General features: G+C 40.5%; 1 protein-coding gene across 1 annotated transcript; it reads right to left on the bottom strand.

The window, feature by feature from the left end:
- Positions 1–7637: 7637 nt before the first annotated feature.
- Positions 7638–12881, bottom strand: LOC310868341 (large ribosomal subunit protein uL30-like). Its single transcript, XM_083778740.1, has 7 exons — positions 12844–12881; positions 12228–12327; positions 11561–11727; positions 10400–10537; positions 9234–9343; positions 8509–8727; positions 7638–7695 (listed from the first exon to the last, which is right to left on the bottom strand). Exons 1-6 carry the CDS (start codon positions 12855–12857, stop codon positions 8519–8521), a joined length of 738 nt encoding a protein of 245 aa, XP_083634866.1. The 5' UTR covers positions 12858–12881; the 3' UTR covers positions 7638–7695; positions 8509–8518.
- Between the last annotated feature and the right edge of the window lie 549 nt (positions 12882–13430).

Below are 13430 nucleotides of genomic sequence, written 5' to 3' on the forward strand. Positions count from 1 at the left end.
AAAAAAACAAACAAAAAACTTGTTGGTTCAAATCTGTCTCACTATGTTTTTCGGGGGGAGGTGTCTGTCTCACTACCACATCTCTCTCCTGTCTCTCCCTGTCTGGTGTCCAATGCTAGCCTCGCCCTGGTTAACCACTCCTCCTTGAAATCACATTGCATTTCTTTCTGCGAGAAATGAATGAAATGTGATTTCAAAGGGATGGTGGTTAACCAGGCTGGTCCAATGCATACTGTCCACCACCACCAGTTAGGTAGAAATCAGCCTCTTCAGATCATTTCAGTAAGTAAATACTTGAGACACACATGTATACAGGTATTTCGGGTGTGGCCGAATCCGCCATTCCTTCATGGGATGAAAACCATAGACATATAAATTCCGGCATTCCGGCTCTGGGGCATGTGTTCTCGAGAGGGGGCAAAGCTTTCCCGAGATTCCTTGCAAAGCATAGCAGAAGCATGAGCTTGCCAAGCTTACACGTGCTTTGCACGTGCGTCACAGAGCGGATGTTCGGGTCTGACAAGTCCCGGAAAAGATGCGCTGTGATTGGCCAGTAGTTACTTGAGTAGCATGCCTTCCACGTACACACCTGGCACACTTCCGCCCCAGAGTGTAAATTGTTCTGCCCTCCCGTCGACACACATGGCTCCAACGCAGCGCAACACAGCGCACTATGTTCAAAAGTTTTCTAGGCACTGTTGATTCCGATGCGCTATTGCGACTATTTAACAGCAACATTGGGCTAATATAGCTTGCATGTACGACACAGGACAGGGATTTACCCAAGGAATAAAGGTTATATATATTATCATCTGATCATCTATCGAATCGATACAGTCGACACGACAGACAGACAGGATTTCAGCGAGCAAAACCTCTGCAATCAAAGCCCGATCTTGTGTCAGATCGGGAGTTTTGTCGACGAGCGCCAAAAATGGTCGCCGACAGCATAATCGGAGCAAATATCGTGCAGTGTGTGCGAGCCACAGTTAGTCATCTGTAATTCCTCTACAGCCCCAGGCTATGTCTATGGCTCCACTGTAGCTGTGGTATCTGGCTTCATGTGCCAATTATCCTTTCCAAAGGACTAAGGCACATGACAAAATGTTTGCTCTCTTGAAGTCTGTTTGATATCTTTGTACGGCCACATGAAGCACAGTTTAATATATATCATAAACTAAATAGGACTCTGCATGTATACGCAATTACAGACACCGTGTTAGGATGCTTAGCCTACAGTATACAGCAATCCATGAAAAATAGAACCTTCCCACGTTACCACATAGCTTTATGAAAGATACAAAGTACTAAGGTTAATCATTGTTATTTGACCTCATCAATTTAATATGGAAAATGGGTAATTGCCGCTCTAGATGCTGCATCCTTCAGTTTTAGAGACAGTTATTTGCTCTCTAAAAACATAAAGATACAATTGTCTGTGTGGCCTCATTGTCGAATACAATGAACAAAACTTTTCAGTGACATCAGCTTTTCTCTACATTGTGACAAAACAATGTACTATGTGGGAAAGTGGCACATTCTGAGACATGTGGGGGCATAGTTTTGTGTCTTTATTTCAGATATGGAATGTAGATTGAGAATCAATGGAATCATTCAAACAGGCTGATTATTTCTGTGCTTTTTTTTATGTATGTCCCATTGTCTGAATGAATGCCCATATACTATGCTACCTATTTTGTATCTCTATGGTTAAAACAAATTGCTAACAGAACACACATTGCTTTGAGGAAATAAAATAAAAATACGTTTTAACAAAAATATATATTTATTTCATTTCAGGAAGACTTGCTAAATAGTTTAAACTGTAATACATGTCCAACACCGTATTTACTCAGCCAACAAAAAAAACACCTACAGTATATGGGGATTATTAAACATTAGAAAAGTAGAAAAAGTATTCTACAAAGAAAATACTGCCAATGTTGTTAGCTGAAGTATATACAGTAACGTTGAATTTAATTAAAGTTATCAGTATTCCATCCATTCTTGTAAAGCCCAACACACACCGGGTGCGCAGCGACGCGGCACAGGCGTTGGAAAATAGATCAGTGGCGTATCGGAGCATCAGGCGAGGCGTGAACGTGCGTCGGACGGAGCCTGTGTGGGATAGGTTCATTGAAAATAACGGAGGCGGCTGTTTTGACGCGCTGCGTTCGCAGACGGTGTGTGTTGGGCTTAAATAACAGAGCAAAGCAAAGTTCTTTGTTTACCCAGGGAAGTGGACTAAACCAAGGACTTGTTTACAGCCACACCCTGCTCATAGAACATTTCATGGTAGGGGTTCAATGCCTTGCTCAAGGGCACTTCAACGGTGGTAATTTTAACGTGCCGGTCCGGGGATGCGAACTGGCGACCTTCCGGTATCAAGACCGCTCCGCTAACCGTTCGGCCACCGCTGCTACATACCAGACCACCATTTGTCACAAAAGACCATTTTGTTCCAACATGCTGATATTACTTTGTGCATTTGAGGTATTTTCAAGAGCACCTAACGCCTTCAATGAACACAAGTCAGGAATTCCAAATTGTGAATACAAGCCATGCTGAACAATACACTAATGTCACAGAGGAAATACAAGCTGTTAGAACGAGCCACTGAAACGAACATGGTGCCACAAATGTTTTGTTTTGTTCAAATGGCTTTGGCACCGTACGTGCAGTTGTGGTTCTTGACTCGTGTGACTCACAAATCTGTTGTCAGGAATCGTGTTTTCTAGTTCTTCTCATCTTTTTGACCTTCTCTTGCCTGATGGTTTCTCCTTCCTGGGAGGAGAGCTCAGATATCCTCTGGATAAACGAATGAGAGGCTCCAGCCATAGGATCAAGATAAGACTGGCCTGAAGTGTGGTATGGAGAGAGAGATGAGGTCATATCATTAAATAAAACAGTAATACAATGCTCACAGTAAATCTCAGCATTAAGCACACTCCACTGAGTTAGACATGTATGACAACAGATACAGTATATTTTGCATAATAATAATAATAATTTTATTTATAACACACTTTACATTTGAAACAAATCTCAAAGTGCTACAAAGCAGAAATATTTAAAAGGACAAAATAAGAATTTAGTTTTTTCCAGAACGGAGGGAATCATACATCCAACTATGATCAAATAATATCAGCAAATGTTTTAGTGTTTGTTTGAACAGGCATAAACTAAAGTTGAGAGGGATTTGCCATTGGCGGGCAACACATTGCTGCTATACAAAGCCTAGCCACAACCCATTTGATATGCATGTGCATAAAACCAATATTATTTTCAAATATGCTACTGTTTGACATTTCATTAAGAATAACTGCATGCAGTAGGTTTCAGCTGGCCTAGGAAGCATATCTGGGCCAGTTTAAAGATGGAGCAAGAAGATATGAGACACAAATCATGATAGATTGTCAGGAGATGTCCTGACTCTGCTTGACAACTTTGAATACTCCTTACCATCATGTGATGGAATATAAAGTCAGATAAAGACCTCTTGTTCCATTTTGTTACTGACCACAAAACATCAAGGCATTTAACTGACAATAATTCAGCATAGGACTCAAATGTTTTGTGTGAAGGCAGAGCAGCATATAAAAAACTGAAGTTTGCTACTATATATCATTGCTGTAAACACCTGTACAGGTTGAAGGTTGGATGACCTTTGTACCACAACAAATACCTGAGGATGGGAGAGCATGTACTTATCCACTTTCAACCTGGTGTCCCTATTTTGGCTATGTCATTATAGGTGAAACTTTCACCTATAATAACATAGCCCAAATAAACCAAGGGAAACAAATAATAACAATAATTAGAACTGCACTCTGGCGAGTGCCTACTTGCTTGTTGCACACAAGTAGTAAATGGCCTACTAGTGCACAAGCAGAGCGCGCAAGTACTGGTGACGTATATGTCGAGCAGTATCGGGTGGACCGTGGATTAAAGGAAATGCCTATGTATATGTAATTTGTAAGTTGATTAGCGGTATACTGTGGTTACTTTGCTCCCCGTTTGTTGCTTATGTATCGTAGCAGCATATGATGCCAGGGTATAACTGGTATAACTAGCTCTCAATGATGACGTAATAAACATGTGGATTAAAGGACCCAATGCTAGGGTGTAATTGGTTTTCGAAGGTGACGTAATGACGATATGTTTTAGTGTCGGGAGGATTAAAGGTAATGCCCCTATGTATACATGTATGTAATCTGACACCACTGCCATATCAAGCACAAGTAGTCATTACGTCATACGCTGGCACGGCGCATACGCATCAAACATCGCCCTGGACGAAAACTATTACTTGCGCGCTCTGCTTGCGCAAGTAATTAAATGTAAATAGCTGATGTAGCAGCTCACTTGTAAACTTGTAGATCAGCTACTTTCATTATTTTGAAAGTCTTACGAGAACCGTTGGTTCAGAATCAAAACAAATTTTAAAACATAATTATGGAAACATACTTTTATGATTGTCTCCCAGAGTGAATAGGCTGCAGGCTCGATAATTCACCTTGGGCCTGCAGAACAGAAGGCCAGCGGAAGAAACACATGTTGAGCAAGAACTGAGGAACTCAAAGTCCTGATTTGATTTTGTCCGGTTTGTAATGAATAATACCTGTTAAACTTGTAACTATCCATTGAGAAAACACTTCTTCCATTGAGGACTAAGGCTGAAGGAAAGAGAATAGCCGGACTTGCATTGAGGTCATAGTCCTCATAGGAGCTGGAAGACCAAGTTGAAGAGGGTGTAAGTAAGTGATAATTTAAAAAGAAAAAGAAAAGTGTGTGTGTATGTGTGTGTGCGCGTGCGTGTGTGTTTGTTTTAAATAGCTCTACATGCCCTAGTAAACATTGCTATAGACTATGTTCAGGAGTGTGAACTCATACAGGACACTATATTTAAATTTTTACATTTTTAAGAGCAGTCAAAATTGGAACTGAAACATGAAATTGAAATTGATTTCTCCTCGAAAGGATGAAATTGGTGTCTCCACCTGAAAATGTATTTCCTCTTTGGAAATGAGCTGGAGAGACCACTGTTACTGAACAAACACTATAATGATCAATAAATCACTATAACCAAAAAAATAACAATTGAGCTGGATAACTTTGAGGAATTGTGCATACTCAGTCAACCTGGTTGGCAAAAGGAAAAACAACAGGCCTATACAACACATAAAACATTGCTTTCGTATTCTTATTTTGTGCCATCCGTTGGAACACTGATTTAATTGAATCACTATAATTCTCCAACAGTGCTCCTGTCTCTAGAGAGGTTTATCAACAGTGCTTTTGGAAACCACTGGACCAATAACTGTGATATTAATAAATAATAATAATCTGCTTTATACCCGAGGGTGAAGGGTCGGACTACAGGGCCGTGGGAAAGCTCCTTGGGGAAGCTCAAATGAAGCAGGTTACCAGACCTGGGCATATGGTACTCTCTTGGCAAAGGGGTAATCAGCGTCTTCTCCAATATCTCATCTGAAAACAAAGGCAATTACGGTAACCCCTCAGAAGAAAACAAAGACACTCACTCAAAGTCACCTACTGGGGTGGGTGAACAAAAGGGTGCTTCTTGTGGTCAGATACATTTTTCACACTACTTGTGAAATGTCCGAGAAGAAGTTACAATTTTAAATGTCATAGGTAATGTGAAACAAAAGCACAATGTTTTAAAATAAACGATGATGGCTCCCCCTAGCGGTTATGATACACAAACTTGGCATTAATAAGTATAAAATCAGACATGATACTGACAGTGACAAATGTGGTCATGTTACCGACATGATACTGACCATGATAGTTGATACTCATACTCAAATGATACCGACATGATGAATCGGATACTGACATATTTATTACTCACCATAATATTGAAACTGACATGGTACTTACTATGACACGTGATACTATATTATACTGACCATGATACAGACAATGTTAGCCTAGGCTACTGACCACCATCATGGTCAGTATCTTCGGTTTATTTTTTCCTAGTAGCTTCATTACCAACAGGGGGAAGCATAGTGCCGCAATAGAAGTCTCTTTACTAGTCAGTGATGAACGGTACGAGCCTGGCTCAATACAAATTTGAATGAATTGTTTCAATCTTACATTTGTTATCAAATAGAAAGTGCTTCCCACTGATGTCCTTTTCTGGCACAGCTTCCACTCTGTCATCTTTGACAGAATAAGGTGACCTAAGGGAGAGAATGGTGTTTTGCAAATCAGTTTAGCACATTTATTTTTTCAACAAATTCCCCTTGTTGTAGTAGTACAACACCCCCTCCTAAATTCCTTGCATCTTACCCTTCAATCGTATAGCTGCCCAACGACTTGACATCCCTCGACTCTACATGAAGAGATGCTGTTTACTCAAAACGAATTGAATTAATGTGTCTATAAATTGTTAAATGCAAGCCTACTCACTGCCCCAGGAGCGAATCCCTGTGCACTGCCTCCTTGGAAGGTGGATATTTGGTTTGACAGGTACTTGTCTTCCTCCGACTGACCTTAATCCGTCATTCCTGTTTAAGGGGCATCCAGCTGCATCATGGCCGAGCAGGGTGCAACTTGAGCTGCCCTCAGACAAAGCCTTCGCGCTAGACAGTGATATTGGAACAGGGAATGTCATCATTCTCGGGCTGCCCCGCGAATGCATAACTAACCGTCGATATGTCGCGTTTACCAAAATCCTGAACGTACCCGTACGTAGTAGCATAACAGTTACTGTTAAGCTGTCACCTGCAAGACTAACGGGAAATGCTAGAGTCGCTGTCACCATGGCAACAGATGTACACTACACTGGTCAAACAAAAATACTTATCACTTATGCCAGCTGCAAATAAAGGAAAATACAAAAAGTAGTGGCATCACTGCATGGTGTATTATGAGGGTGGTTTAAAAATGCCAAACTACAATCAAATGAAAATGCTAAAGTGCACCGGAATCCAGGGTTAGGCTCAAAGCCTAGCCTCCATCCCCATCAATTACATCAGTAGTTTTCAACCCGTGTGTGGGGAGGGGGTGGCGGTGCCCTGGTTATACTATAAAAACTCAGTAGTCAAACATTGGCCAAAATGCCAAATATAAAATTAGAGGCAAACCCTTTTTAAATAATCTACAAGAGGCGTTGTGACTTGTAGTCGAGCCATTTTCATCTGTTGTTGAACACTACTAACCTAATATACAAAGTGCTTGTGGGTCAGGGTGGCGGACCTGACACCGCCAGATGGGGGCGGTATTGATTCAGTGAAACAAAACGTGAAGCTAGTCTTGTCAAGTTGGGGGATACCAAAGGCATAGGGGGCGGGTGTCACAGTACAGGTTGAGAACCAGAGTTCAGGGAATCAATACTTAACAATACTTGTTCAATGTCTGAAAGACATAAAAAAAAAAGGCCCTCTGCTGATCAAGGAGATATTCACCTGTAGGTTTAGCTTTATATGTATTTTAGATTGACATTTGTATACAAAAAAAATGTCAGTCTCAATCTAAGGTGGTTCATATTAGTCTGTCCCTTCCTGCACAGGACGACAAGGTTGAAAACCCGGCATTAAATACCAAGTAAAATACAAATAAATTCATTGCATCAATCACTTTTACATAAAATACACCAGACCAGAGGAAAGTGCTCTCCTTTTTATATATTTTTTTATTGTACAGACGCCAAGTCCCATAGAAAACCTGCAAGAGAAAAACAAATGTTACATGTCAAAATGTCACATTGAATGCCAACATTGAGACCAAAATGTGGTTCAAAATAAAATGTTACAACTAAAATAGGCTTCAAAAGCACTGCTGTCAAAGTGTGTGTAAAACATCAAAAAAATAAGTGTTTGTCAAGCTTTGGACACTAAAGTGAACGTTCATTCCAAGCATAGTATATTATATTGTTGTGCTTTAGAAAAGCAAGTGCTATTCCTAAAACATGACAGGTATATAGTATACCTACAGACTTGTCAACATTAGTCTTTACAAAAACTCTATTAAGAACAAAACACCATCAGCCAGTGGCCATAAACAGCAATTATAAAAGCCGGGTAACCTGGATTCTAACATTTTGAGGGGAAATAACATTAATAATGGGCGTTTCATTTAGGCGTTGTGTACAAGCATGGACAGACAAATGAAATCACACACAATTAAGATTATAACTTTTCTGTACCTGCAATTGCATTTACCAAATCATAATGTTGGCTGTGAAAAGGTCTATTAAGCCTACCCTTAAAGCAGATTTGAGACAGAATGGCAAAGATGTGGTTTCAGACAAAATTGGCTTATTTTTCAGTTACTCAGCATAGTCGATAAGACGGGGAAAGAAATGGATCATCATTAACCACATCCAAGAACCCACTGCCAACCCTATACTACTTGTTTGGGCAAACGTCAACAATTCTAGAAAATATTCGCTGCTCACTTGTATGATAGTCCTAGATCAGTGGCCTTGTGATACATGTATTCAAGTTTTGTGTTCCTGCATTATACGCCTCTTCTCACCATTGACATTTCAGTTCATCCTCCTGATCATTCTGTTGACCTGGTCCTCCCTGTTGCCAGCATCTCCGCCCTCCACAAAGTGTGTGGTCTTCTTGTTCATGCCACCACGGGGAGACGACAGCTTGAAAGGCCACAGGAAGTTGTTGGCGTACTTGAAGTTCTTTCCGACTGTGTAGATCTGATGGATGAGATCCTCAATGCAGATCATGCCGTATTTACCTGCAGAGGTCACAAAAATAGAAATGTAATCAATCAAGTGCTAGAATGACAGTTTGTGCAAAAAAGTATTGAATTACTTGTAAAGGAATATGCCCAAACGTTGCAAATATTTTGCCATTAACTAAAGTAGGTCTCTCATGGAGCTCTAAAATAAGTTTCACCTTCCTCTTCAAAGGAAGATCTACTGAGATTTACTGAGATGTGGTTTTAGACAAAATTGGCTTTTCGTTTTAGTTTTTTCACCATAGTCGATATGACGGGGAAAGAAATGTATCATCATTAACCACACTCAGCAGTCAATGATCACAATGAATGGCATGTCAGCACTGCATGGTTTTCTAGCATCATGCTGTTGAATTCTAACAGCAGAGCTGAATGTAGGCTACTTTAGTCATGTGCGAAGTCATACACATAAAAGAGCCGAAATGTAATATTTTGGAGGGGTTTTCTAACTGGCATGCAACCATCATGTTGTTGGTAATGAAATTTGCAGCAAAAATCCTTACCGAGGGACTTGTCGATCAGGGCGTTGTCTGAGAGGGGAAGACGCTGCTTCTTCACCTTGCCAAATCCACGCTTGTAGATCAGCTCACGCACTGACTTCAGGTTGGGGTATCTGAGAGAAGCATCATGGATACATAGTTATGTAGGAAAAAGTAATTTTACATTTACAATCCAATGGATCTGCCATGTCAATTTACCTATGGTCTTTTCAGTGCATCAAACGTTAATATGAAACCTCTAACGCCAGGGCTCCACCGGGCGCGTCCGCATCTCCGTCAGTGTCGGGAATGTTCCCTTTTAATCAATGGAGGGTGGCTACACAGCCCGCGTTGCGCTGCGTTCGGTGACAAAAAAAATCCCCCGGTTCGTTTTTTGACGCACGCACGTACCTACAATACATTATCCATAATGTTGCTGACGCCCAGTTTTCAAAAGCCCGCGGTGGAGCACCTCTAGCGTGACGTTGACGTCGTCATGACGCAAGCAGGACGCGACTGAGACGCAACGCTGGTGGAGCCCTGGCGTAACAAACATTTAACAATCAGTTTTACATCACTGCATAGAAATATCTACTAATGCATGTAGAATTGAGTGCAGCATGTTGCATTTTTAACTTTTCTTATTTTGGTGGAATGTAGTTTCAGACAAAATTGGCTTTAATTCAGATGGTGTTCACCATGGTCGATAAGATGGGGAAAAAAGTAAGCATCATTAACCACATTCCAGCCTCAGGCACATGACTGTTTTAAAGTCATGTTGACATGCTTTAAAATTAGCATTTGACAGCATGCCCAACATTTGCAACAGCTTCCAGTCAACCCCACAGTTTCAAACACAACTGGCCGATAAATAGTTGAACTTGAATGATTTCATCTTGCATGATTAAGCTTATAGAAGAATCTCCAGCTTGAGACTACATGCCTTCATTTCCAGTTAATACATTTCAGAATCATAAGCCTTTATTGCCATGACATGTAAACATGTTTGGTTTGGTGGACAGCAGAGTGCAGTTACAACATTTGGACAAGTGCAAAACAGGACAAGACAGTGCAAAAACAACAGTGCAATGAATAGTGAATAAATATAAAGTGCAGAGAGTTCAAGTGTTCAGGTCAGTCCATTCCACTCTGAGTGGGGTGTGTATAGCTGATACACAGCAAATGCTTACCCCCAAGCAATGTAGGGCTCTGCAATCCTCAGCATGTTGATGGAAGCCTTGTTCAGCTTGACAAACACACCGTTGAAGATCTGGCGCAGTCGGAGCAGCTGCAGAACTTTGCGGACCTTGGGACTGACACCGTTGATACTAAGAAAAGAAGAAAAAAAAAAAAGGTTTTCATCAGCATACAGTTCATTAAATACAGTAGCTGTAATAAAATGTTTTTTGTGGCTTCAGACAAAATTGGCTTTTATTAAAAGTTCGATTTCACCATAGTCGATCAGTCGGGGAAAGAAATGATCATCATTAACCACTTTCTTTTAGCAATGCATAGCATCAACACCTTTTCAAGGACATTTGACACATTGATAGGGGTGATGCCGACTTAAAGGAGAATTCCATACTAAAAGGCTTTCTTACCTTTCTTTGTAGTTGTTACGTCCCCATCAAAGAGGTCCAGGTGTCATTTTGTGCAAAAGCTCCTTATTGGCTATTTCCCCTACGATAAGCCCTAAATGAATTGCATTGAATTGAATGGGATGTATGGGGTGTTGTGCTAATTCGTTTATTTCCATCGAAATAAGTAGTAAAGTGTGCCGCTTGGGTTATTATTTACATTATGAAGAGAGGATATATACAAAAAAAATCTAATTTTGAGCGATGGAAATAAGCGAATTAGCACAACACCCCATTCAATTCAATGCAATTAATTTAGGGCTTATGGTAGGGGAAATAGCCAATAAGGAGATTTTGCACAAAATAACACCTGGACCTCTTTGATGGGGACGTAACAACTACAAAGAAAGCTAAGAAAGCCTTTTAGTATGGAATTCTCCTTTAAGGATACAGGAAGAGTGGGCAAATAACTTAAGTATACATGATTTGAACATGCAGTGCATCATTAGACCTATATTTACCATGAAACTTCTTTGTTATGCCGATAATGACTGGCTAGCCAATGGCCATAGTTCGGTAGCATAGGTTGTTTCAATTTGTGGCAATATTAGACTTTAATGTCAAAATGTTAAAGCATGTTCAGGTTCCAAAATTTTTTAAAACAAACATGGGGGATAGCCAATTTAACATTGAAGTTTCCACAAAGTTACAGTGCCCACTCAGTGCCCAACTTATAATGCTACTCTAGTCTGTCCTTCAGGAGACAAGACTCACCCTCTGATCCTGATGACAAAGGCCAGTTTAGGCTCAGCAGGTACATAGTAGTTCCCAACTTTGCGGGCTGTACGCGCCTTGCGGACCTCACGCCTGTACATCTCTTTGTACTCCTTGTGATACTTCTCAGCCCTCTTGTAGATCAGTTTCCTGGTCACTTTGCGAGCCTGATGACCCAAGACATGACAGACTATTTAATTCCTCACCATCTCAACAAGCTTTTAAGATTCCAGTAGTTTATAGAATGATGTGCACATCTTTAAATTGGGCAACACAGGTTGGGGTCATCAGAAGATCACGTAGGATAATTAAACTCAAAAACATTTTGCATTACAATCCGATGGATCTGACATGCAACTAACCTACGAGCACCAAAACAATATGAAACCTCTTGACCATATAAACAAGGTAACATTTAGGTTTACATCACTGCATACAATACTGCATAGAAATATCTACCAATTAACGTTGCATTTAAACTTTTGTGGAATGAAGTTTCAGACTAAATTGGCTTTGATTCAGATATTGTTCACCACAGTCGATAAGATGGGGGAAAAAGTAAGCATCATTAACTACATTCCAACAAGTCATGTTGACACACTTAAAAATGCGCATTTGACAGCATGGCCAATCAATGTAAATCATCAGCAGGCGAATGTTTCCTTACCTTTTTTTCAGCCAGAAGCTTCTTGATGCGCACGGCCTTCATGGTGGCAAAGGCCTTTCGCCTTTTTAAAAGGCTCTCAGGGACCGCCGGAACCTTTTTTCTGTAAATGAATAAGTCCATTATAATAATTTTCATACATCGCACATGTGGTGTATTTATCGCTTGAGCCTTTCGGTGTACAACTCGCCACGTTGGATTAAAATGCTGGGCAGCATCGCCTCTACGCTACGGTTGTCCAACTAGCTAGTCCAACTAGCTAGCAGTTTGTATCAGACAGCCTTCTCGTTCTCTTTACTCGCATAGCGGTTAAATAACATGATTAAAGACAGACATGTTTTATTCATTAGTGTTGGTTTGTTTCACTACTATCAAGTGAAGCCACTTATCAGACTACTATCAAGTGTGGGAAAGTAGGAAGACATGTTCTGGTCGGCAATTTGGCTACACGTAGTGAGTAAAGTGGTCATAATAACAACATTGGAGATCAAATTCCTCGGCGATATCGTTAATCCTGTAGCGTATACAACCTAACCAAACTCTCCGACATAGAAAATAAACAGAGATGTTCGTTTTAATAGTAGATGGACTTAGATTTAGCATGGCAATAATCACTCACTCTGCGTCCGCCATTGTGTCCACCGAGAAAGAGGGAAATCGATCTGCGCATGTGCGCATTAAAACGTTTAGGACCCGCACATGCTGCCCGTCGAGTTGCCTGCCCGAATGTTCAGTGAATTATAATTGAATTGCTAAATTGTTTTACAATGAATTAATTGCCTACATTCTCATGGGTTATCTTGTTTCATATTGTAAGCACGCTATCTTGTGTGTGTGTGTGTGTGTGTGTGCGTGTGCGTGTGCGTGTGCGTGTGCGTGTGCGTGTGCGTGCGTGCGCGCGTGTTTGTGTGAGAGAGATGAATGATGTAACCTATGTATGTATGATGTATGATGAATTCCTGTTCTGTTCTTTTACTATATAGAAGTGTCTATTTGTACGTCTCTAAATGTTTTGATGAATTGAACATGGTGGACCCTCTTGTAAACAAGTGTAGGCCTAATGCTTAATTGGGTCGTCCACTCACAGTTAACAGTCTTTGTATTGAGTTTGTGCTTGAAATGTACTGTAATTCTGCAAACTGTTAATAAATATATCAATCAATCAAAGAGAGAGCACATCATTTGAATTAGGCTATACCGGTAATT

This window comes from Protomyctophum parallelum, assembly GCF_964188405.1.
Source record: "Protomyctophum parallelum genome assembly, chromosome: 12".
NCBI lineage: Eukaryota > Metazoa > Chordata > Actinopteri > Myctophiformes > Myctophidae > Protomyctophum > Protomyctophum parallelum.